Source organism: Carcharodon carcharias, chromosome 3, assembly GCF_017639515.1.
Source record: "Carcharodon carcharias isolate sCarCar2 chromosome 3, sCarCar2.pri, whole genome shotgun sequence".
Classification (NCBI taxonomy): Eukaryota; Metazoa; Chordata; class Chondrichthyes; order Lamniformes; family Lamnidae; genus Carcharodon; species Carcharodon carcharias.
Genome location: NC_054469.1, coordinates 51,171,886 through 51,195,525, shown reverse-complemented (window position 1 = coordinate 51,195,525; position 23,640 = coordinate 51,171,886). Strand labels below are relative to the sequence as shown.

Here is a 23,640-nt window from a genome sequence, read left to right as displayed (position 1 = left end):
GGCCCTTCCATATCTCTGATCTCCTCCATTCCTACAAACCCCAGAGATATCTGCATCTAACTAATTCTGGCCTGTTGAGTATTTCTGATTTTAATTGCTCCACCATTGACAGCAGTGTTATCAGCTGCCTAGGCCCTGAGCTCTGGAATTCTCTCCCTAAACCTTTCTATTCTCTCTCCTCCATTAAGATGCACTTTAAAACCTAAGGTTTTGGTTATCTGCATTAATATTGTCTTTTGTGGCTCAGTGTTAAATTTTGCTTTATAATGCTCCTGTGGGATATTTTATTATGTTAAAAGTACCTGGATATTTTATTTATGTTAAAAGCACTGTAAGTTGTTTCATAAAATGCTTCTTTGACTGCACATGTAGAATAATGGCAAGTCCACAGAAAAGGACACGAGGATAATCACATAGGCTAATAGTCACATATACCTCAATTTTAAAACAGCAAAGCTAGTGTTGTGCATGTATATGAGGAACCTTGATCATGTGACGGTCTTAAATTCACCCTACCCCCTATTGATTATAACATGTACAGTTTTCATTTGTAGAGATTATATCTGCCTCTGACATATATTCCAAGTTTTTTCAACTCATGGTTCAGTATGGCTGTGGCCTCAATAAATGGGGCCTATGCAGAAGCATGTTTTTCTTCTGCCTTTGCTAGACACACTTTTTATTTCCAAAGGTAGAATATTAAATTTATACAGATTGAAATCAAAACAGAAAACTATTGAATAATGCAGCAGCTCTATTGGGATCACAAAAGAGAGGTTAAGATTTTGGGTAGAGGACCTTCATCAAAATCACTTACCCCTGGCCATGAATCTTTTTTTTCCTGTTACGTCTGTGAATTATTACAAAAGTGTATGTGATACAGCTGCACGTCAACAAAGACACCAACATTAAGTCAGCCACAAACCCCATTTACACTAAAATAATCAACAACATGGATTAATTTTCATCAGGGTCTGGGGAATAACCTTCCATAATCAAAAATCTGAAAAATCAACCTTAAGAATTAGGTTTGTAAATGAAATTCTGCATTTTTCTTCCCCATGGAGATAAGTTTATTGCACACGTTGGGAACTACAACTGCATTCTTAACTATAGCCATCTTAATTGCAGTGCAAATATGGTTACATTAAAACTGGTGCAATGGGCTTTCACCACTGAGTGCGTAATCACACTGCTGCATGGTACTTGATGTTACAGACTAAGTAAATCCCAAGCTTAATTCTTGGTTTCACACAGGCAACAGTAGGAGCAGTATGTTTTGTCTGTGTGTCTGTCTATCTATATATACATACCTTAAGGTTTATTTCTTACTAGAATTAGAACATTTTATTATGTGGACCAGCAGCTGCTGATTTCTTAAACTGGGTTATTAATGTGAATGTAACAGAATTTGCATTGTGGCTACAATGGATGTCGTTTTGCAGTTTAGACCGATTATTTTTTCTGAAATAACATTTTTTTCCATCAAACTATAGCTTTAGGAAATTGTTTTTATGGACCTCTGCACATCTGTAACGTACACAGCTCTTGTACATGACATGAGTTCTTTGAGAAATTTCTGAATTTTCTCTATTTGCAATTTTTTTAAGGGAGCGACAGAGGTGGTTATGAATATTTCTCATTTTCCTAATTTATAATGGGAGGGAACGTGATGTGATGCAGGATGGTGAAATACTTCAAGCTGGTCCCTTTGTGTTTTGGTAGCTCAAAGATGACGATAACATTTGGAATGTGCTAATCATTATTTCAGAATTATCTTCTCCCCAACCCATATGTGAAATTAAGCAAAACAAAAGTCAATCCACTATATTTAAAAAAACACTTGAGGAATCTGAGATTCTCTCCTGATGGCACTGTCAGACTGCAAATATAATGAACTGCTAAATATTTCCCTTATGGCGAAGGCTTTAATTCAAGAAACTGAACAAATGCAGAGCCCCAAGCTTTGTAGAAAATGGAGAATTATTGTAGCTATAGCTTCTGATACACAATTGTTGGAAAGTTATCCCAACCAACAATTTTTTAGTGTTGGAGAGGGATTCAACCATTGGGTTGGATTCAATCTCGGCTGCCATATCCTAAGCGAGAAGCTGATACTATTAGGAATTTTAATATTTTTCCAGCATCGTTTTTCTCTTTCACATTCCCAGTACTATCTATATTAGATACATCTGTTTCTGCAAAAGTTCTAGGAAAAGCCAAGAGCTTTTATTTCTCTATAAAGTTTTTCCCCATCCAACATTGGCTTCTTTGAGTACATTGCACCAGATTCTTCCACCTCTGCCACCACCACCCAAGTATCTTTCCCCTTTGTTAGGATTCATTTGTGAGCCTTGACACAGAGAGTCAGCTAGTTGCATCAAATCTATGGCATAGAAACAGGCGATCCTGCTTAAATGGCCTATGCCAGTGTTTATTTTCCACACCAGCCTCCTCCCACCCCCTTTTCATCTAAGCCTTTCCTTCTGTCTCTTCCACCCTTGTATCTACCTTCCCCTTAAATACATCTGAACATCAACTATATGTGCTAGCATATTCCATATTCTTGCCATTCTTTGGGAAAAGTGGTTTCTCCTGAATTCCCCATTGGATTTTTTAGTAACTATCTTAAATTTATGATCTCCAGCTTTGGACTCCTCTCCCCCCCCCCACCCCCGACAAGTGGAAACGTTTCCTCCATGTCTATCCTTACACCTTGGCCTTTACAATAATGAATCACAGCTAAGCCTGATCCTCCACTCCCCAAGTTCTGACAAACATTCTCTCAGCAGTGGCTGTTGGATAGTTTTATTCTCCTCTCCTCCTTTAGTCTTACCCAGGGGGCATATAGTTCATGTGTAAAACCTTTATCACTGTGGTCTGTAAGGCTTAACCACTCATGGCATCCACTCACCGAGCATGAAGAGATCTTTTAGAAAAGGTTACTGTGCATATGTTGAAATGTTAGACATTCACTTCATTGTTTGGCTAATAGTTTTATCATCTTATAAATATGTACATTATTGCAGTTTTATTAATTTCTTCTTTTCATTCTACAGGGTGTTTATGCAGTGGTGGAGTTTTCTAATAAGGAAAGTATAGGAGCACTCGAAGGTTTTTCCAGTATCCCGAGGCTCCAGCATGAATGTGCTGTTCCATTCAAATCCAGGTTTTTCAACTTAAGAAATAATCATCCAAGGGAGCTTTCTGCTGCACAGCCTTCTGTACCATGCCTTAAACAATCTGTTATCCCTGTTAATGAACTTCTACGGAAGTTGTCTGGAGCTGAGAGTGTAAGTTTGTCAGAATGCTAAAACACTGTGGAAGGCTAAACTAATCTTCTTAACCACAATAATGTGACAATATTATGTTTTGATCACTGCTGTTCTGTGGGTAGAACACTTTGTTTTGATTTTGCTACTTTTGAGGTGTAAAGTTATCCACTCTGGAAAGAAAAATAGAGAAGCAGAATATTTTTAAATGGTGAGAGACTAGGAGATGTTGGCATTCAGAGGGGCCTGAGTGTCCTTGTACTTGAATCACAGAACGTTAACTTGCAGACACAGGAAGCAATTAAAAAGCAAGTAGCATGTTGGCCTTCATTACAAAGGGATTGGAGTACAAGAATTAAGAAGTCTTGCACAAATGTATACAAGGCCTGGGAGAGAGCGTACCTAGGGTACTGTGTGCGATTTTGGTCTCTTTGCCTAAGGATTGAGGGAGTATAACAAAGACTCACTAGAATAATTCCTGGGTTGAGGGTGTTGTCTTTGAGGGGACTTCGGTCTGAATTCCATGGAATTTAGAAGAATGAGAGGTGATATCATTCAATCACATAAATTTTTTTAACAAATGTGATAGAGTAGGTGCTTGAAGTATGTTTCCTCTGGCTGTGGAGTCTATGACTTGGATTGTAGTTTTAGAATAAAGGACTGATAATTTAGGAATGAGATATGGAGAAATTCCTTCACTCCAAGCATTGTGGATCTTTGGAATTCTCTGCACAAGAAAGCTGTAGATGCTCAGTCATTGAGTATATTCAATGTAGAAGTCAATAGATATTTGAACACAAAAGGAAGGGATATGGGGATAATGTGGAAAAGTGAAGTTGAAGTAGAGGATCAGCCATGATCATATTAAATGACAGAGTAGGCGCGAAGGCCCAAATGGCCCACTCCTCCTATTTCTTATGTAAATCTAGATTTAATATTCATTGACTAATTTATGTTTTGTATTTAAAGCATTATTAAATCAGCATTACTAAGATCGGTAATGATAGAAGTATGAAGTTATTTTGTACTATGACCAATTAGATTGTAGAAAACAGCCAGCAGTGCAGTTAGATTTTGTCCCTCTAAACTTGGATTTTGGAGAACATTTTGAATGTTTTAAGTAGGCCTTATAATAACACTGCAAATGCATGAATATTAAGTTTCTTTATTTAAATTATGAAAATGTACCTTTTGTCAGAAGCTCAGATCTTGCTAATTAATGGCTTACTAATTTTATTTATTACAGCTTTATCATATAAATATAATAGCGTTGGTTGAAAAACAAATTTTGTCATTTGTATTTCAACTCCGAAATGAATTATAAAGGTCCCAGTTTCTGTCAGATTGCTGGAAAAAAGGAAGATCATTTTATAAATCCATCAAAGTCTGTTAATTTGTCATGCTGCCTGAGTGCTCTAAGTTGATTGTTTGTTTCCAACTTCTCTCTTAGATAGATGAACAATTATACACAGCCTGCAAAGAGTACCAGATTACGGAAGAGAATACCCGTCTTCGTTTTCTTGTGTGCTCCCTAGTGAAGGACATTGCAGCTGCTTACTTTCCGGAATGTTCAATTAAACCATTTGGATCATCCGTAAATAATTTTGGGAAGATGGGCTGTGACCTAGACATGTTTCTGGATCTGGACAGTATTAGTGGAAGAGATAATGCTCAGGTAATAACTTCAGTGAAGGAAGTGGAATTCCTGATTTCTCCCATTAATAATACATTTACAATTAAAGAAAAATGGACCCTTTAAGTAGTAGTCAAAGCAGTGAAGCTATTGCTCTGCAGCCTGACAGTAGTGGCCGTCTAATGGGATCAGGCAATTTTGGAATAGGGAGCAGAGTTTTCAAGAGAAATTTAGCAAGTGATAAACTTAGTGACTTTTATGGGAGCAATGATTTGGTGAGCTCGGATAGTGGGCGATTTAGATGATGAAAGGGAAAAGAGAAATGGAATGAGTGACAAGTCTGGAAATAGTCATTTGGGGAGGGTTGACTCAATGGAGGTAAAAGTGAAAAAGAGGAAATTTGAGGCAAGAACAAGTAGGAGTAGGGAGGTGTGTTGTATTGTGGTTGGTGTAAAGCACAAGTTGAGAGGGTGCAGTGGATGGTAGCTTGAAGGAATCAGTTATCCTGGAAAATGCAGGACCAGGTAATGAGATGCAAGTTGCCTCAGGAGATGATGGGATTTATCGGCTTCAAAAAAACAACAGCAGGCTTGCATGGGCTGTCTAATTATCTGCTTTGATTTTGCGACACTGGTGGGGATGGAAAGGTATATTTTTCATCCCCATCACCCTTCTGCCATACATCTGTGCTTCTCTCTGTGCCCTTCGCGTTCTCCAACACCACCTCAACTGTTATCTTTCATGCTGGCCTATACCTTAAATCAGAGCTATGAAGTTTTCTCCATCCCCCTTTACACTATACCTCAGGATGTTTCTGCTCTGTCATGACTTAAAACATCTTGAAGTGCAAGATGAGCAAAATATTGTGGATGCTGGGAATATAGGCACTTGGAGAGAGGCGTTCAAAATCATGAGGTGCATAGACAGAGTAGGTAGAGGGAAACTGAGGGTTGAGAACCAGAAGGGACAGATTTAAGATGATTGGCGAAAGAACCAACATTGACATGAGGGAACGTTTTTACGCAGCATATAGTTAGCATCTGGAATGCACTGCCTTTAAGTGTGGTGGAATCGATAAGCACCTGAAGGCAGAATTTGCAGGGCTACGGGGAAAGGGTGGAGTGTGGGACTAGCTTAGTTGCTCTTGCGGAGAGCTGGCATGGACATGGCGAACTGAATGGCCTACTGAGCTGCAATCATTCCCTGAAACGATTCTATAGTGCTGGCGCATCTGTTGAGAGAGAGAGAGCAGAGTTAACTTTGCAGGTCGATGACCTTTTCTTAAACAAGTGCAAGGTCTTCCAGCAGAAAGCTGGTTATGTGCAAAAGCTAAATGTAAAAAAAACAAGCTGCCCTTCCAAACCACCCATCCAGCAGTGCTTTGCTTTATAGCTGCTGGCCTGCCTCTCCTTCCCAAAAATGTTGTTGATCAAGGAGAGAATACTGAAGAGGATACCAGGAAAATGTCCTGTTCTTTGAAAAGTGTCATGAAAGCTTCAGGTAGACAAAGAATCTTAGTTTAATGTTTCTTCTGAATGACATCGTCTAATGTCCTTTAGAAAAGGAAATCTTCTGTCCTTACCTGGTCTGACCTAGATGTAACTCCAGACCCACAGCAATGTCGTTGACTCTTGAATGTGCTCTAAAATAGCCTAGCAAACCATTCACTTGTACTAAACTGCAACAGAAAAGTCAAAATGTAATTAAATCAGATGGACCACCCGACATTGACTGAAACAGAAACAATAATGGCACACCCAACCCTGTCAAATCTGCAAAGTCCTCTTTACTAATATTTGGGGACTTGTGCTAAAATTGGGAGAACTGTCCCACCAACTAGTCAAACTGCAGCCTGACATTGTCTGTAAGGTATGATCCATTGAGTAGGACTATGTCCCAGTCACCACTACCACCATCCCTAGGTATGTTCTGTCCTATTGGCAGGAAAGACCCACCAGTTGATGAGTCATCCATGTTGAACAACAACTGAGAGAAGCACTGAGGGTGACAAGGGCACAGAATGTACCCTGGGTGGGGGACTCCAATTTCCGTCACCAACAGTTGCTAGGTAGCATCATTACTGATTGAGCTGACCAACTCTTAAGGGAGGTAGCTGCTAGACTGGGTCTGATGAAGGTGATGAGGGGATAAAACAACTTGACCTCGTCCTCACTGACCTACTTGTCGCAGATGCATCTGCCCATGACAGTATTAGTAGGAGTGACCATTGTGAAGCCTGTGGAGACAAAGTACAGTCTTCACATTGAGGATACCCTCTGTTGTATTATATGGCACTACCATTATGCTAAATGGGATAGATCTGGCAACTCAAAACTGGGCATCTATGAGGAACTGTAGGCCTTCAGCAGCAGAATTGTATTCAACTGTAAACTGTCAGCTCATGGCCTGACATAAGCCCTCACTCTACCATTACCATCAAGCAAGAGTAGCAACCCTCTTCAATGAAGAGTGCAAGAGGGCATACCAGGAGCAGCACTCAATAAGGTGTTAACCTGGTGAAGTCACAACATGGGACTAGCAAACCAAACAGCAGATGCAGCATGTGATAAACAGAGCTAAGTGATTCCACACTCCTGCCACATCCAGTTGTGAATGTGGTGGACAGTTAAATAACTAACTGGAGAAGAAGGCTCTGAAAATATCCCCCATCCTCAATGATGGGGAGCCCAGCACATCAGTGCAAAAGTCAAGATTGAAGCATTTGCAGCCATCTTCAGCCAGAAGCGCAGAGTGAGTGATCTGTCTTGGCTTCCTCCTAAGGTCCCCAGCATAATTGATGCCAATCTCAAGTCAATTTGATGCACTCCGTGTGATATCAAACAATAGCTGAAGGCACTGAATACTGCAAAGGCTCTGGGCCCCTGACAAGATTCCAGCAATAGTACAGACAACTTTTGTTCCAGAACTAGCTTCGCTGCTATTCAAGTTGTCCCTGTACAGCCACGACGCTGGCATCTACCTGACAATGTGGAAAATTACCCAGGTATGTCCTGTCCATAAAAAGGAGGACCAATCTCTGTCATCTCAGCTCCAGAGCATCACCACAGGAGTCCCTCAGGGCGGTGCCCTCAGCCCAACGATCTTCAGCTGCTTCATCAATGACCTTCCTTCCATCATAAGGTCCAAAGCGGGGATGTTTGCTGATGATTGCACAATGTTCAGCACCATTCGCGACTCCTCAGATACTGAAGCAGCCCAGGTCCCCAAATGCAGCAAGACCTGGACAATATCCAGGCTTGGGCTGACAAGTGGCAAGTATTATTTGCGCCCCACAAATATCAGGCAACGATCATCTCCAACAGAGAATTCAACCATCACCCCTTGATGCTCCATGGTATTGCCATCACTGAATACCCCACTATCAACATCCTGTGGTTTACCGTTTACCAGAAACTGAACTGGACTAGCCATATAAATACTGTGGCTACAAGAGCAGGTCAGAGGCTAGGAACCATGCAACAAGTAACCCACCTCCTGACTCCCCAAAGCCTGTCTACCATCTTAAAGGCACAAGAATGTGATGGAATACTCCCCACTTACCTGGATGAGTGCAGCTCCCACAACACTCCAGAAGCTTGACGTCATTCAGGACAAATCAGCCCACTTGATTGACACCCTATTCACAAACGTTCATTCCCTGCACCACCGGTGCACTGTAACGGCAGTGTGTACCGTCTACAAGATGCACTGCAGGAATTCAGCAAGGCTCCTTCGACAGCAGCTTCCAAACCCACAACCAGTGCCATCTAGAAGGACAAGGGCACCAGATAGATGGGAACACCACCACCTGGAAATTCCCCTCCAAGTCACTTACCATCCTGACTTGGAAATATATCGCCATTCCTTCACTGTCACTGGGTCAAAATCTTTAAACTCCCTTCCTAACAGCACTGTGGACTGCAGCAGTTCAAGAAGGAAGCTCACCACCACCTTAAGGGCAAGTAGGGATGAGCAATAAATGCTTGGCACAGCCAGTGAAGCCCACATCCCATGAATGAATTAAAAAAAAAATTAACCTGGCCAATTCCTGCCACAACAGTCTACTCTCGATCATCAGCAAAGTGATGAAAGGCAATGTTGACAGTGCTATCAAGTGGCACTTGCACAGCAATGACCTGCTCACTGGTGTTTAGTTTGGGTTCTGCCAAGGTCACTCAGCTCCTGACCTCATTACAGCCTTGCTTCAAATATGGGCAAAAGAGCTGAACTTCAGAGGTGAGGTGAGAGTGACCACAGTTGACATCAAGGCAGCATTTGACTGAATGTGGCATCAAGGAGCCCTCAGTCCCAGGACATTGCTGCAGGAGTTCCTCAGGGTAGTGACCTAGGCCCAGCTTCAGCAATGACCTTCCCTCCATCTTAAGGTCAGAAGTGGGGATGTTCTCTACACCATGTACAGCACCATTTGCGGCTCGTCATACTGAAGCATTCCATGTCCAAATGCAGCTAGGCCTGGGCAACCTTCAAGCTTGGGCTGATAAGTGGCAAGTAGCATTTGCACCACACGTGTCAGGCAATGACCATCTCCAGCAAGAGATAATCTAACCATCTTGCCTTGACATTCTATTGTATTACCATTGCTGAATCTCCCACTGTCCAATGGTTATCCTTGACCACAAACTTAATTACATCAGCCATATAAATACAGTAACTACAAGAGCAGGCCAGCGGCTGGGAATTCTGTGGCACGTAACTTGTCTCCTGACTCCCCAAAGCCTGTCCACCAATTACAAGGTACAAGTCAGGAGTGTGAGGGAATGCTCTCCACTTGCCTTGATAAATGCAGCTCTAACAACACTCAAGAAGCTTGATACCATCCAGAACAAAGCAGCCTGTTTGATTGGCACCCTATCCACCACCTTCAACATTCACTTAGTCCACCACAAACGCAGTGTGGCAGCAGTGTGTATTATATACAAGATGCAGTGCAGCAACTTGTTAAGTCTCCTTCGACAGCACCTTCTAAACCCATAACCTCCTACCATTTGGAAGGACATGGGTAGCAAATGTATAGGAACACCACCGTCTACAAGTTTCCCTCTAGGTCTCACACCATCCTGACTTGGAAATATATCACTGCTCCTTCACTGTCACTGGATCAAAATCCTGGAACTCCCTCACTAACTGCACTGTGAGTGTATCTGCACCACAGGGATTAACAGTTCAAGAAGGCAACTCTCCACCTTCGCCAGGCCATTTCGGGATGGCCAGTAGATGCTGGCCTAGCCAACAACGCCCATACCCTGTGAAAGAATACATTTTTAAAAAGTAGTTGTGCAACTCTTCAGTACTGCACTGGAGTGTCAGCCTGGATTACGTGACCATAATCATCAAGAAGCTTAAGGACCTTTCTGCCCAACATTGGCCCATGTCCAGTATCCTACTGGCTGAATAAAATGCTTCTGTTCTGAGCCCTACAAAAGAGCTTTGCTAAGGATGTTTCTGTGAAACAGTTTTATTTTCTATGGTTAATGATGTAGAGCACATAGAAGTTGACATTTGCATCAAAAAGATCTTCCTTACCTCTATTACCTCTTCCTCTTAAACTAAACTAAATGATATTAGGCCTTAAATTCCAAATTTTCAAATTGTTTGAAGTTGATTGCATTATTTTTGGGGGGTGGGGGGGACAAGAGTAAAAAGGGTATTTTCACAGGACTTTGAATGTAAAGTGTCACTGTGCATGGGGCACAGCTTCCTTAAAGCATTTGGAAAATCCTTTTAAAATTTATAATGTAAGTAGAAACATAGTGATGGAAAGCATGTTGAACATCATGATTGCATCAATTGTGATAGCATTGTCATGAGGAAAATGATGTGCAACTTTTTGCAAGATAGAAAGGTTTACCAAGCACTTTTCATGAATGCTAAGCCTCCCCTGTACATTACTACAGAGATATAGTTTTAATTATAGTTTTTAAAAATATTATAGTTAATGAATTAGTAAATTTATATTAGCTTGCAAGTAATGATGAGTGGATGTGAAATAAGCACCTGGAAGTTCCAATCCAAGTCACTCACCATCCTGACTTGGAAATATATCGCTGTTCCTTCATTGTACCTGGGTCGAAATCCTTGAGCTCCCTCCCTAACAGCACTGTGGGTGTACCTACACCACGTAGACTGCAGCGGTTCAAGAAGGCAGCTCACCACCACCACCTCAAGGGCAACTAGAGATAGGCAGTAAACGCTGGCTCAGCCAGCAAAGCCGACATCCCGTGAATGAATCTTTTTAAAAACTACAGATAATGCAGTTTATCACAAAATTGGCAGTCAGAAATTGATAGTCGATCTGTGCTTACCAGCATAACTAGTTGCTGTTCATGAATAACTACTGTGTTTATAGCATTTGTTAATCCTTTCAGTGATACAAAATGAATACTTACGTTTGTTCAAAAGCATAAAGTACAGCATTAAGTATAATTGTTTTCTCTGTTTTCCGAGACTATTTTGGAATTATGGCTTTTGCATAATTGCAATAAATGTAGCTAAGTTTTTGAATAGTTACAAGGAAATATCTCAAATTAATAACTAATATATAGTACTTGCTATGGCTAGGTTGCCAAAATGGATCAGTGAAAGGATTAAGTACCTGTGAGTTTTAACTTATTGTTACATCTGTCAGTTTCTTGTGCAGTTCTGTGTTAAGTTAACTGTGCATATATGACTTCAGGGTGGCGGTGGGGGTAACTAATCCAAAAGGTCATGGTTCAAGCCCCGTTCCTGGACTTGAGCACATCATCTCAGCTGTGATATGTAGTTCTGAGGGAGTGCTGTATTGTCAGCAATACTGTATTTCAGATGAAATGTTAAACCGAGGCTCTCTCTGCCTGTTCAGGTGGCTGTAAACAATGGCTACACGTTCAGAAAAGAGCAAGGAGTGCTCCCAGTGACCTAGTCAACAACCATCTCTTAATCCATGGCATTAAGAGATTAACAGGCTATTCATTTCATTGCTTCTTGTGAGACTTCACTGTGCAGATGTTGGCTTCTGCATTTATTATTTAACAACAGTGACTGTACTTCAAAGATAATATATTAGCTATAAAAATTCTGTGCCAAAGACTTGAAAGGTGCCATACAAATGCAAGTTTTTCCTTTGTTACTCAAAGTGAAGCATTCAAATTATTTGGTGCCATTTAGAGATTTAATCAGAAATTTTAATGCCACAAGAAAAGTTAAACAGGAAGGGAGAAATTGGAGGGTGGGGTATGACTAAAAGATTGGTGAAACAGATGGATTTTTAGAAAGTAGAAAAAGGATTGAGAACAAGAGAGCACAGATTTAAAGTGATTTGCAAAAGAAGCAAAAGCGATGTGGGAACTTCTTCAGTGAGTGGTTTGGGACTAGAATGCACTACCTGGAAGTGTGTTGGAGGCAGGTTCAATCGAGGTACTCGAGGGCATTTGATTATTTGAATAGAAATAACGTAAAGAGTTACGGGGGAAAGGCAGGAAAATGGCACTAAGTCATAGGGCTCACTCAGAGAGCCGGTGCTGACACGATGGGCTGAATGGCTGCCTTCTGCACCAAAACAATTGTGATTGTGTGATACAGCGCTTGAGAAGGAAGTTCCATAGAATAGGACTGCAGCAGTTTAAGAAATAAAAAGTGTAAAAACCAAGTGCTGGAAATACTCAGGTCTAACAGCATCTGTGGAGAGAGAGTTAACTTTGGGTCTGTCACATTTCATCAGTTCAAGCATCTGCCACCAATGGTGCAGAAGGGCAATGCAATAAATACATAAGTCTTGGGAACAGAATGTTTGGCAGGTGATATAAGGCCAAAGGAGATTACAGAAACAGTAGTGTGAGCCCATGGAAAGATACAAAGATAAGTGTGAGAATTTTAAATTTCGTGTTGTGACATGATGCCAGTAGAGATTATTGAGAATTAGCATTGATAGGCATACAGGACAGGATACATGAAGCAGAGACAATTTGGCCTTTCTGGAGGATGTAGGATGGTAGGTCTGCACTGATGTATTAGTGCAGTCAAGAGCTGTGGTGACAAAAGTATGTGTAAGGATTTTGGTGATGGGACAGAAGTAGGCAGGGCTGCAGAATGTAAGCACCTCAATTGTGAGGCTTTAAAGCTTATCTTGGGGTAAAACAAGACCGTAAAGTTACATAGGTTCTAATTCCGCCTGACCTGAGATGATGGCATGGAGCAGAGTGGAATCAGTGGCAAGGGAACAATTTCTGGTGGGAGCCAACTGCTTTAGTCTTCCTAATCTGGAATTGGAGGAAAGTTGTGATTCACCTCAGAGGTAATGTCAGATAAATAGCCTGGTAGCACAGCGCCAGTCAAGGAGTCTGGGGATGTCAAGAGGCAGAACTCTATGCTGTCAGCGTATGTGTGAAAGCTAATTCCATACCAATGGATGGCATCATTGAAGCATTGCAAGGGAAAGGAGGGGGAGTGTTAAATCATTAGCTATTTGAAACCTGTTTTTCACTCCCCTTTTATGACAGTCATGCGTCAGTAAATGGTTACATGAAATGAATGTTGTAGGTAGAATTTTATCAGAGTTACAATGTCTCATTTATCATTTGTGATATCCTGTTAATTTCAGATAGACCATCTATTGTATCTCCTCATCCTTGAAGATTTAGTGCTATCAACTGGAACATCAGGATCAGTGTTGCTTTTTGGCATTAACTGGAGTTGCTAGAATATTTAATCTAGTTTTTGACAGGACCAAGCTGCATTATTTTCTCCAGGGCAGCCTGGACAAGGCATAGCTCATCAACAGAGGTAGTGGTAAAGTAGATGTAATAATCTACATGTGTAATGCTATACCATGTTTGGTAGAGGAGTGTTAGGAAAGTTAGTAAGAATGGATCATGAGCCTAATTCCTTTGAGCAACAGGGGAGTATAAATTGAATTGTGCCTATTCTTGCAGGAGCATTTTTCTCAGCAACAGAACAGGGTCAAAGTATATGCTGAAAAATGTATACAGAGACTGCGAAGATGATCAGATTTGTTTTGTGTAAGTTGTGTATTTCATATCTGGATATTATACAATTAGACAAAATCCTGACATAGTTCAGAGTTGGGGAAACTAGATGAATGAATATGTGTGGGATTTCTGATTAATGTTCATATAGCAAGTTAATTTACATATTGTGAAATATTGAGCCATTTTGGGATGGTTTGTTGGTGGACATATCAAATATAGCACTGCATCAAACGCTGTAGACCCATCAGCTGTAGCATTAAAGCAGTGGATTTTACACTGCAATATTCTATACTGCAAGGGGAGAGTTTAAGCCTTTTCTTGGAAGAAAAGACTGCCAATATCAAACGTACTTGGTAAAGCACACCTCTAGCCAGCAGCGTGCAGTCTATGGCTTTGACTTATCCCCCTACTAAAGGAATAAGCATTTCAATGATGCAGAGATCTAGAAGGCAATACATAGGAGAAAAATAAGGTTTGTAAGAATACACTAAGGTCATGTTTTATGGTGTCTCCTGTGCTGCAGTATGTTTTCAAATTATACATGATTTTTATGAGAAAATCATGAACTAAGGGCATAGTTCAAGTTAGTGTCTGTTATAGATACTAAGTTTCACTTAATAGTTCAGATGGCCAGTCATCGAATGAAGCGTTAACTTTTTTTCTCTCGCTGCCAGACCTGATTATTTCCACCATTTTCTGATTTTATTTAACTTAATAGCTTGTGATTATGTGATTACTGAATTCTTCAGTATTGAATTGTGGAAAAATATGCATATTGGGGAAAATTTGATTTTGATGAGCAGGTACTCAGCAGTTTCAATCAACTCTTCCCACATATTTTCACTTTATCATGGATTAGTTGTGGAAACATTCACAGCGATTGAGCCAAATGTCTCATTTTTCTAGGAAATCTAGTCATAGCCATGATTATGCCAGGTGGAACACCTGAAAGATGTACTAACTACTCCTGCATGTAGTTTTAAACCTGTGTCCAAACTAACCACAAGAAGTTAGTGCAGTGAGACTGACTTTCAGAAATCCGATCTAACAAGTAGTCACCAGTGATTCCCAAGAATATTTTTTCCCCTATTCAGGAATTCCCTGTAGAGATTTGTGTTATAGGCTTTGTGTTTTGAGTCACATGGGTCAATATTCTCTGATAGCAAATGAACTTTGTTTAGGGTGAGAGTTATGATTAAACTAATCGCACATGGCCAAAAGACCTTTCCTCATTTTAAACTTTGTTCTTTATACATCATAAGAGAGAGTCTTACTGAGCAGAGCTACATTAGCTTTCACAGTATTAATTTTGTAGTTTGGAAGTAGGTTTGTGTATTTTGGAGCAGTGGAAAAAGCTCTCTGGAAGCTTAAACCAATTTGAAGTGGAAAATAATGATCCTTTTAAGATTATTTTTAAGAATGCGGAATTGTTATGAAAGCCAGACTTGCCTCATCAGAGAGCAGGAGGTCAGGAACTTCCAAGTCCCAACAGACCGGGAGCTGGCTATGTATGCACAATTCAGCATTGTAAGTTCTTTGGGCTGAGGATGGGTCCAAGTTAGCTCTGTTTGGTCGAGACATTGCCATGGCAAATGCAGCAGGGAGCTATTGTCCCTCGTGCTTTTTGTTTATTCCAAAAAGGTACAATGTGCGAACATATTTCTTTTGCCAGCAGAGGACGGATTCCTACATATGAAAATATGTAGCTTCTAGCTAGAATAAGTGAGCTATGTTGCAAGTCCGACTGAATCTTAAATTGGTTGTTACTGTAATTCTTGGCACACTCTGGATTGTTCTTCAAATGCTGCCCAATCACAGAATTATATCTAACGTTAGACATTATGTTCTGAGTTTTGCAAGCACAGGTTGGTTGAGTACAATCAGTACTCTGCCTATTGTGAACAGCCAAATGGACATGCTGTTTGATACGATCCGCCAGTCGTTGGGATGTATGGCCTACATACCTAATTTGGCACCGGCACTTGAAATTCAAAGGCCACGTTACTCGTTTGAGTGGTAGGCAGAATGTCTTTTTGGCTTGACAGCAGCATCCAGTTAGTGGAAAACACCACTTGTGTTGCCGTTGAATAATAACAGCGTGAAATGGCTAGATTTACCTATTGCTAAAATTTTTGAGAGAATATGTATGTGCGGTACACAATGAGCTGATTGGGGTAGCTATTATCCCATAGGATAGCTTTGATACACCCTATTTCAGCATCAAGCTTGCATGGTGAGCAAACAGCTAGGACCATATTTTAGAAATTTGCTATATTTGAATCTGCAGCTGCAAACAAGGGTTTCCTTAAACACCTTAATGCGCTCCATCCCATGCTCAAATTCACTTTTGAAATGGATCAGTCAAACAAACTCCCTTTCCTCGACATGCTAGTTGAGAAATCTGCTAATGGGTTCTCTGTTACTGTTTACTGCAAGCCTGCACTCAGTGATCAATATACACGTTGAGATTTCTACAGCTCCATGCACTATAAGTTTGGCCTTTTTGGCAATCCTGTAAATAGGGCCTGAGCTATTTGCTCATCACGTCAAAATCGGGTGCATCAAAGCTATCCTGCAGGATAATGGCTACCTCAGTCAGCTCCTTACTCACTGTGTATCGTGCATACTCATGGTCCAAAGGCTGCCACTTTCGGACCTGAAAACTGCCCAGCCTACTGGAAGGGTAAAAAACCTAAAAAAAAAAGAGCAACAAGTAAAGCTGGTGATTTCACCCTGCTGCTTTCCACCAACGAGATGCTGCTGTTAAGCCCAACAAGACATCTTCCTACAATGCAAATGAACAACATGGTATATGAATTTCAACGCTGATGCCATGCCAGGTAAGTAGGACTTTCATTCCAATGATGTCCCTTCTGCTGTTCACAATAGGCAGAGTACTAACCATGTTCAACCAACCCATGCTTGCAAAACTCAGAGCAGAATGTCTAACATTCAGTGTGATTCTATGAATGGGCACCATCTGCTGAACAATCCAGTGTGTACTAAAAATTAATGAACAACCAATTCAAGATGCATTTGGGCTCACAATGTAGCTCACTTATGCTGTTTGAAGCTACATGCTTTCATATGCAGGTAAACAAAAGAGAAGCCCCTCGTTCTCCCACTGCTTGCTGTTCCTCCAATCAGAGGCTGTTTCTCTCCCGCATTTGCTGTTGATGGGCTCACTGGTGTGATTGGGGGAATAGCTTCTTGCAGAATCTTTTATTGAACTTACCTGTAGTTTGAACACTGGCTCCACGGGCCAGGGTGGAGTCAAGCCTGGTTTATGAGGCATCATAACGAACGTGCTTTAGTCCTATCTCAGACCAGCTCTCTCAACACATGAATCCATCTTGTCCTTCCTAATACTGGACCACTTGGTGGAAAATATCTTGAATGTTTTCAGCTTTCCTAATCTTGCAAGTTTTATTATCTTGCAGTGTGATTTTATTCAAAAGTAGACTGCTTATGTCAGATCCAAATTACAGCTCCGGAAGACTTTGTTTGATTAATCCTCATTATGGTAAGTTTAGTGAGGCAAGTGGCAGTTCATGAACTTTGGCTCATGATTGGGATTAGTGTTTTATTTTTGAAAAAAATTCTTAATTCAGTTTAAGCATTAAGTTGACAATATTTCGGCAGAAGTACTGATGACTTGTGCTCCAGAACTTGTTCTCCCCCCCCCACCAGCCAAGCTGTTCCAGTACAGCAACAACATTGGCATCTGCTTGCCAATTTGGAAAATTGCCCAGATATGTCCTGTGTACACAAATCAGGAGAAATCCAACCCAGCCAATTACCTCCTCATCAGTCCACTCTCAATCATCAGTAAAGTGATGGAAAGGGTCATCAACAGCACTATCAAGCGGTACTTGCTTAGCAATAGCCTGCTCACTGATGCTCAGTTTGGGTTCCACCAAGGTCACTCAGCTTCTGACCTCATTACAGCCTTGGTTCAAACATGGACAAAAGAGCTAAACTCCTGAGCTGGGGTGCGATTGACTGGCCTTGACATCAAGGCAGCATTTGACTGAGTGTGGCATCAAGGAGCCCTAGCAAAACTGGAGTCAATGGGAATCAGAAAATTTCTGCTGGTTGGAGTCATACCTAGCATAGAGGAAGAACGTTGTGGTTGTTGGAGGTTAATCATCTCAGTTCCAGGACATCACTGCAGGAGTTCCTCAGGGTAGTGTCCTTAGCCCAACCTTCTTCAGCTGCTTCATCAATGACCTTCCTTCCATCATAAGGTCAGAAGTGGGGATGTTCACTGTGCAATGTTCACCATTCACGACTCCTCAGACACCGAAGCAGTCCATACCCAAATGCAGCAAGACCTGGAGAATATCCAGGCTTGTGCTGACAAGTGGAAGTAACATTTGTGCCAGGCAATGACCATTTGCAACAAGAGAGAATCTAACCAACACCCCCTTACATTCAGTGGCATTGCCATCGCTGAACTTGTCACTATCAACAGCCTAGGGGTGTTACCATTGACCAGAAACTGAACTGGAATAGCCGTATAAATACCATGGCCACAAGAGCAGGTCAGAGGTTAGGAATCCAGCGGCGAGTAACTCGCCAGCTGACTCCCCAGATCCTGTCCAACATCTACAAGGCACAATTCAGGAGTGTGATGGAATACTTTAAAGTTGCTTGGATGAGTGCAGCTCCAACAGCACTCAAGAAGCTTGACACCATCCAGGCTAAAGTGGCCGGGTTGATTGGCACCTCACCCACAAACATTCACCCCTTCCACCACTAATACACAGTGACAGCAGTGTGTACCATCTACAAGATGCACTGTAGAAACTCACCCAAGGCTCTTTTAGACAGCAGCTTCTAAACCACCACTGCTACCATCTAGAAGGGCAAGGGCAACAGATGCATGGGATGCCATGACATGGAAGTTCCCCTTCAAGCTACTTACCATCCTGACTTGGAAATAACCCACTGTTCCTTCACTGTTGCTGGGTCAAAATCCTGGAACTCCCTCCCTAACAGCACCCCATGGACTGCAGCAGTTCAAGAAGGCAGCTCGCTACCACCTTCTCAAGGGCAGTTAAGGGTTGGCAATAAGTACTGGCCGAGCCGGCGATGCCCACATTCCATAAATGAATTTTTTAAAAATTGGATTCCTGGGCTGCTTTTGAAACAAGATCTCCAAAAGCAATTGAGATAACATTAAATATTGAAATTGCTGGATCTATTCGCATCTGAAAGGATTGCATTTATTTAAATCAAATGTTTGCAATGTTTTCCTGTCTTTATTTTGGTTGAAATGGCACTAATTTTTTATGGTGCAATGCATTAGTCTGTTATTTTAGATTCTCATGAATCATATCTTATTTTTCACTGGCTTTATTCGGTCCTTTTTCCTCCATGGTTGTCTGTATTGTAAAATCAGCATATTTATTTTAAAAAATCTGATCCCTCACAGCATTGCTTACAAGAAATGAAGCAATAAGCTGCTTTTTAAGGGGAGGATTATAATGTATTACTCTGTTAAGGTAGAGGTTTGTCCTTTTTTTTTAAGGTCACCCGTCAATTAGAAATTATTGCTTAAAGATTGTGCTTGTAAATTTAAGGCTTCAAGTCAATAACAGTATTTCCTATCTGGTCTTGGGGTTAATATATTGGTATGGATAGAGAATTGGTTAATGAACAGAAAATGGAGAGTGGGCACAAACAGGGCATTTTCAAATTGGCAGGCTGTGAATAATGGAATGCCACATGGATCAGTATTGGGGCTTCAGCTATTTACAATCTATATTAATGACTTGGAGGAAGAGACAGGGAGGAATACATCTAAGTTTGCTGATGATACCAAACTAGGTGAAAAGCTAAGCTGTAGAGAAGACACTGAGAAGCTGCAAAGGGATGTAAACAGGTTAAGTGAGTGGGCAACAAGATGGCGGATGGAGTATAACATAGGGAAGTGCGAAATTTTTCACTTTGGTTGTAAGAAAAAAAAGAAATTTTTTTGGCCTCCACATTTAAGAAAGGATATACTTGCATTGGAGGCAATACAGTGAAGGTTTGCTAAATTAGCCCTGGGATGATGTGGTTGTCCTGTGATGAGAGGCCGTGTAAATTGGGCTTATGTTCCCTAGAGTTTAGAAGAATGAGAGGCAATTTCATTGAAACTAACAAAATTCTGAAGCGGCTTGATAGGGTGGAGGCTGAGAAAGAGAGAGAGATTTCCCTGACAAACAGAAGCAAAAACAGGGACGCAGGTTCAGAATAAGGGGCCGATCATTTAGGACTTGGATCAGGAGAAATTACTTCACTCGAGGTTGTGAATCTATGGAATTCTCTACCCCAGAGGCTTCTGGATGCCCCATTGTCAAATACGTTTAAGGCTGGGATGGACAGGTTTGAAGAATATGTGGAGAGTACAAAAAATGGAGTTGAAGCTGAAGATCAGCCATGATAGTGTTGAATAGCGGAGCAGGCTCGATGGGCCATATGCCGTACGCCTGTCCCTATCATGTTCTTTTGTGTGATGAAAAGTTGGACACCAGAATGTTCATTCAAGTTGTCACTGTCGATGATATTCTTTGCTTACTAGTTTGGTGTCTTTTTAGACAGGAGGTGCCTTCTCCATGGAATATCAAACAAAAAGAGTGGCATCAGAGCGGGTGGCAACACAAAGCACCCTTTCAGTGATAGGAGAATGCATTGATCAGTTTGCCCCAGGGTGTACTGGAATACAGAAGATACTCAATGCACGTTGCCCATTGGTGCGGTTTTCCCATCAACCTTCAGGATTTCAGTGTGACCTCACTGCCAATAATAGGTGAGGAACAACAAAATCAATTTGTGTATTACACACGACTCTTACTGTGCAAGAAAAAAATACAAGCTTCAAAAATAACCCAGCCATCAATTTCATCCCAATTAAAGTATATTACTTCAAATGGAGTTTCAACTGTGTCTTATTGCAGTTAACATCTCCAACCATTATCAGCATTGACTAGTCTTGCAAACACCCTTGTGCATTAAAGCACTCCTTTCAGTGTTATAGAGTGATACACATTTTAACAATGAACCACTGACTTTATTTGCAAAACTCAATTTTTTTTTTGACTCATGCTAGCTGAGATCTGAAGAACTTCACTTGTTTTGAATTATGGAAGGAAGGTGGTACCAATTCGATTTTGTGCTGCCTCAATGAACGCATACTCTGAAGATATAGTAGTAATTAAAGTTAAGACTAAAATAATATGCAGCAAAATTCTATTGAAAAATTACAATCATAGAGTTTAAGCAATAACTTACTGAAAATATTTGTCCTATTGTTTAAGCAAATAACTTTCTATGAGACCTATCTGAGAGAGTTTATTTCACTGTAACAGGCCACCAGTCATACTATGAACAAGACATTGCTTCAAACTAAACATGAATTAAAACAGTTCAAATTAGTAAATGGACACTTTATTTTGGTAAGACAATTAATTATATTCAGTTCTTTGAATTCACATTAGGCAGAATGCTTCATGATCGTTTGTTCATATGTTTTTATTTGTTCATGGAATGTGGGTATCGCTGGCTAGGCCCATCCCTAATTGCCCTTGTTCAGAGGGCATTTAAGAGTCAACCACATTGCTGTTGGCCTGGAGCCACATGTAGGCCAGACCAGGTAAGAATGGCAGACTTCCTTCCCTAAAGAACATTAGTGAACCGGATGGGTTGTTACATGAAATCGACAATGGTTTCATGGTCATCAGACTTTTGATTCCAGATCTTTATTGAATTCAAATTTCACCATCTGCCATGGATTTGAACCCAGGTCCCCAGAGCATGGGTCTCTGAAATACTAGTCCAATGACGATACCGCTGTGCCACCACCTCCCCTTATGTATCTTAGGTTTAATCTTTGATATTCACGTTACATGCAGATCAATAAATATTTTTAAACTGAAGCTATGGGTAGGGTTTCATTAAATTGTCAGAATTTAATAAGCACAATTGATATTTGAGATTGAGAATTTACAGGTTAATTTTTGAATGGGGTTTTAAACTCGGCTCATTTTACTTTTGTTATAGAATTGCTATGCGAAGCACGGAACTCCTTTATATTTATTCTAATGTTGACCCTCGGGTACGGGCATTGGTGTTTGGTGTTCGGTGCTGGGCCCGTGCTCAAGGGATCACCAGCAACGTTCCTGGATCCTGGATCACTAACTTCTCATTGACCATGATGGTTCTTTTCCTGCTGCAGAAGAGAAACCCGCCAATCATACCAACATTAGACCAGCTCAGAGACTTAGCAGGTAATGCAGGCCAAGAGATTCCGTATCCTTTTGCACGTTGCTATTTGAGAACATTGTGTCACATCATCAACTTAGATTCATGGAAGGAAGTATTCCTTCTCATGCCTGTGCCGCTTCTCTGAAAGAGTATCCACTAGGTTTCATTCCCCTACTCTTCATTAGTTACCCTCAAAAGCTCTTTCAAATATTTAAATGCTTCTGAGAAAGCTATGACGGTTTCCGTTTCCACCACTGTTTCTGTAAAGGCAATCCATGTGATAATAAATACCTGCATATAAATTGCCTAACCTCTTCCTTTATGCCTCCTACTACAAACCACTGGAAGTCATTCTTCCTTATTCACTTTAATAAATCTCTTATAATTTTGAACACCTAATGAGATGAATTCCACTTTCTTTAGTTTTGTACCAAAACCAATGCCTTTTTAAAAATAGTAATTTTTGAGACGTGAGTGTATTGCCTATGCCTAGTTGCACATGCGAAGTTGGTGTTGGGCGAGCTACTTTAATCGCTACAATCCATGCAGTAAAGGTACTTCACAGTGCTGTTAGGTAGGAAATTTTAGGATTTTGACTGAATGCTGGTGAAGGAACAGTGATACATGTCCAAGTCGGGATGAGTGTGGCTTGGAGGTGAATTTGGAAATAACGGTGTTCTGTGCACTTGTCCCTATCCTTCTGCATTGTAGTGGTCACAGGTTTCAGAGTTGCTGGCCAAGAAACCTTGGTGAGTTGCTGCAGGGCACACAGCAGATATGGTGCATCATTGGTGGAGGAAGTGGATATTAAAGTTAGTACGTAAGCTGGCATTAAAGCAGACTTTGTCCTCAGTAGTATCGAGTTCATTGAATGTTCTACAGCAATACGCATCTAGCCAAGGGAAGAATATTCTGTCACACTCCTGTCTTGTACCTGGCATGTGTTTGAGGCTTTAGTGAGTCAGGAGCTGAGCCACTTTCTGCAAAATACCCAGCCCCTGTCTGACCTGTATACAAGAGAGTATAAAGTACAAAGCATACAAGATCCTGAACGGCCTTGACAAGGTGGACGTTGAAAGGATGCTTCCTCTTGTGGGTGAGTCCAGAACTAGGGGGCACTGTTTTAAAATTAGGGGTCATCCTTTTAGGACAGAGATGAGAATTTTTTTCTCTTGAGGGTTGTGTGACTTTGGAATTCTCTGCCTCAGGTGGTGGAGGCGGAGTCATTGAATATTTTTAAGGCAGAGGTAGATAGGTTCTTGTTAGGCAAGGGAATCAGGTTATTGGGGTTAGATGGGAATGTGGAAATCAAAACACAAGATGACCAGCCATTATCTTATTGAATGGCTGAGCAGGCTGAATGGTCTAATCCTGTTCCTATTTCTTATGTTCTAGTAGCAATGACAATTATGTGGCTGATCTAGTTAAAATGTATACGGAAACAGAAGGAACTGGGGATGCATATGCATCAATATTTGAAGGTGGCAGGACATATTGAGAG

At 41.0% G+C, this 23,640-nt stretch overlaps 1 protein-coding gene across 1 annotated transcript in view; it reads left to right on the top strand.

Moving 5' to 3' along the window:
• Window positions 1-23,640, top strand: part of LOC121276599 (mitochondrial poly(A) polymerase) — a 44,942-nt gene that overhangs the window by 6,784 nt on the left and 14,518 nt on the right. Inside the window, exons 3-6 of the mRNA XM_041185206.1 lie at window positions 3,060-3,293; window positions 4,723-4,947; window positions 20,474-20,685; window positions 21,936-22,162. Of these exons, the coding sequence (XP_041041140.1) occupies window positions 3,060-3,293; window positions 4,723-4,947; window positions 20,474-20,685; window positions 21,936-22,162 (898 nt within the window). The remainder of the gene's footprint in view (window positions 1-3,059; window positions 3,294-4,722; window positions 4,948-20,473; window positions 20,686-21,935; window positions 22,163-23,640) is intronic.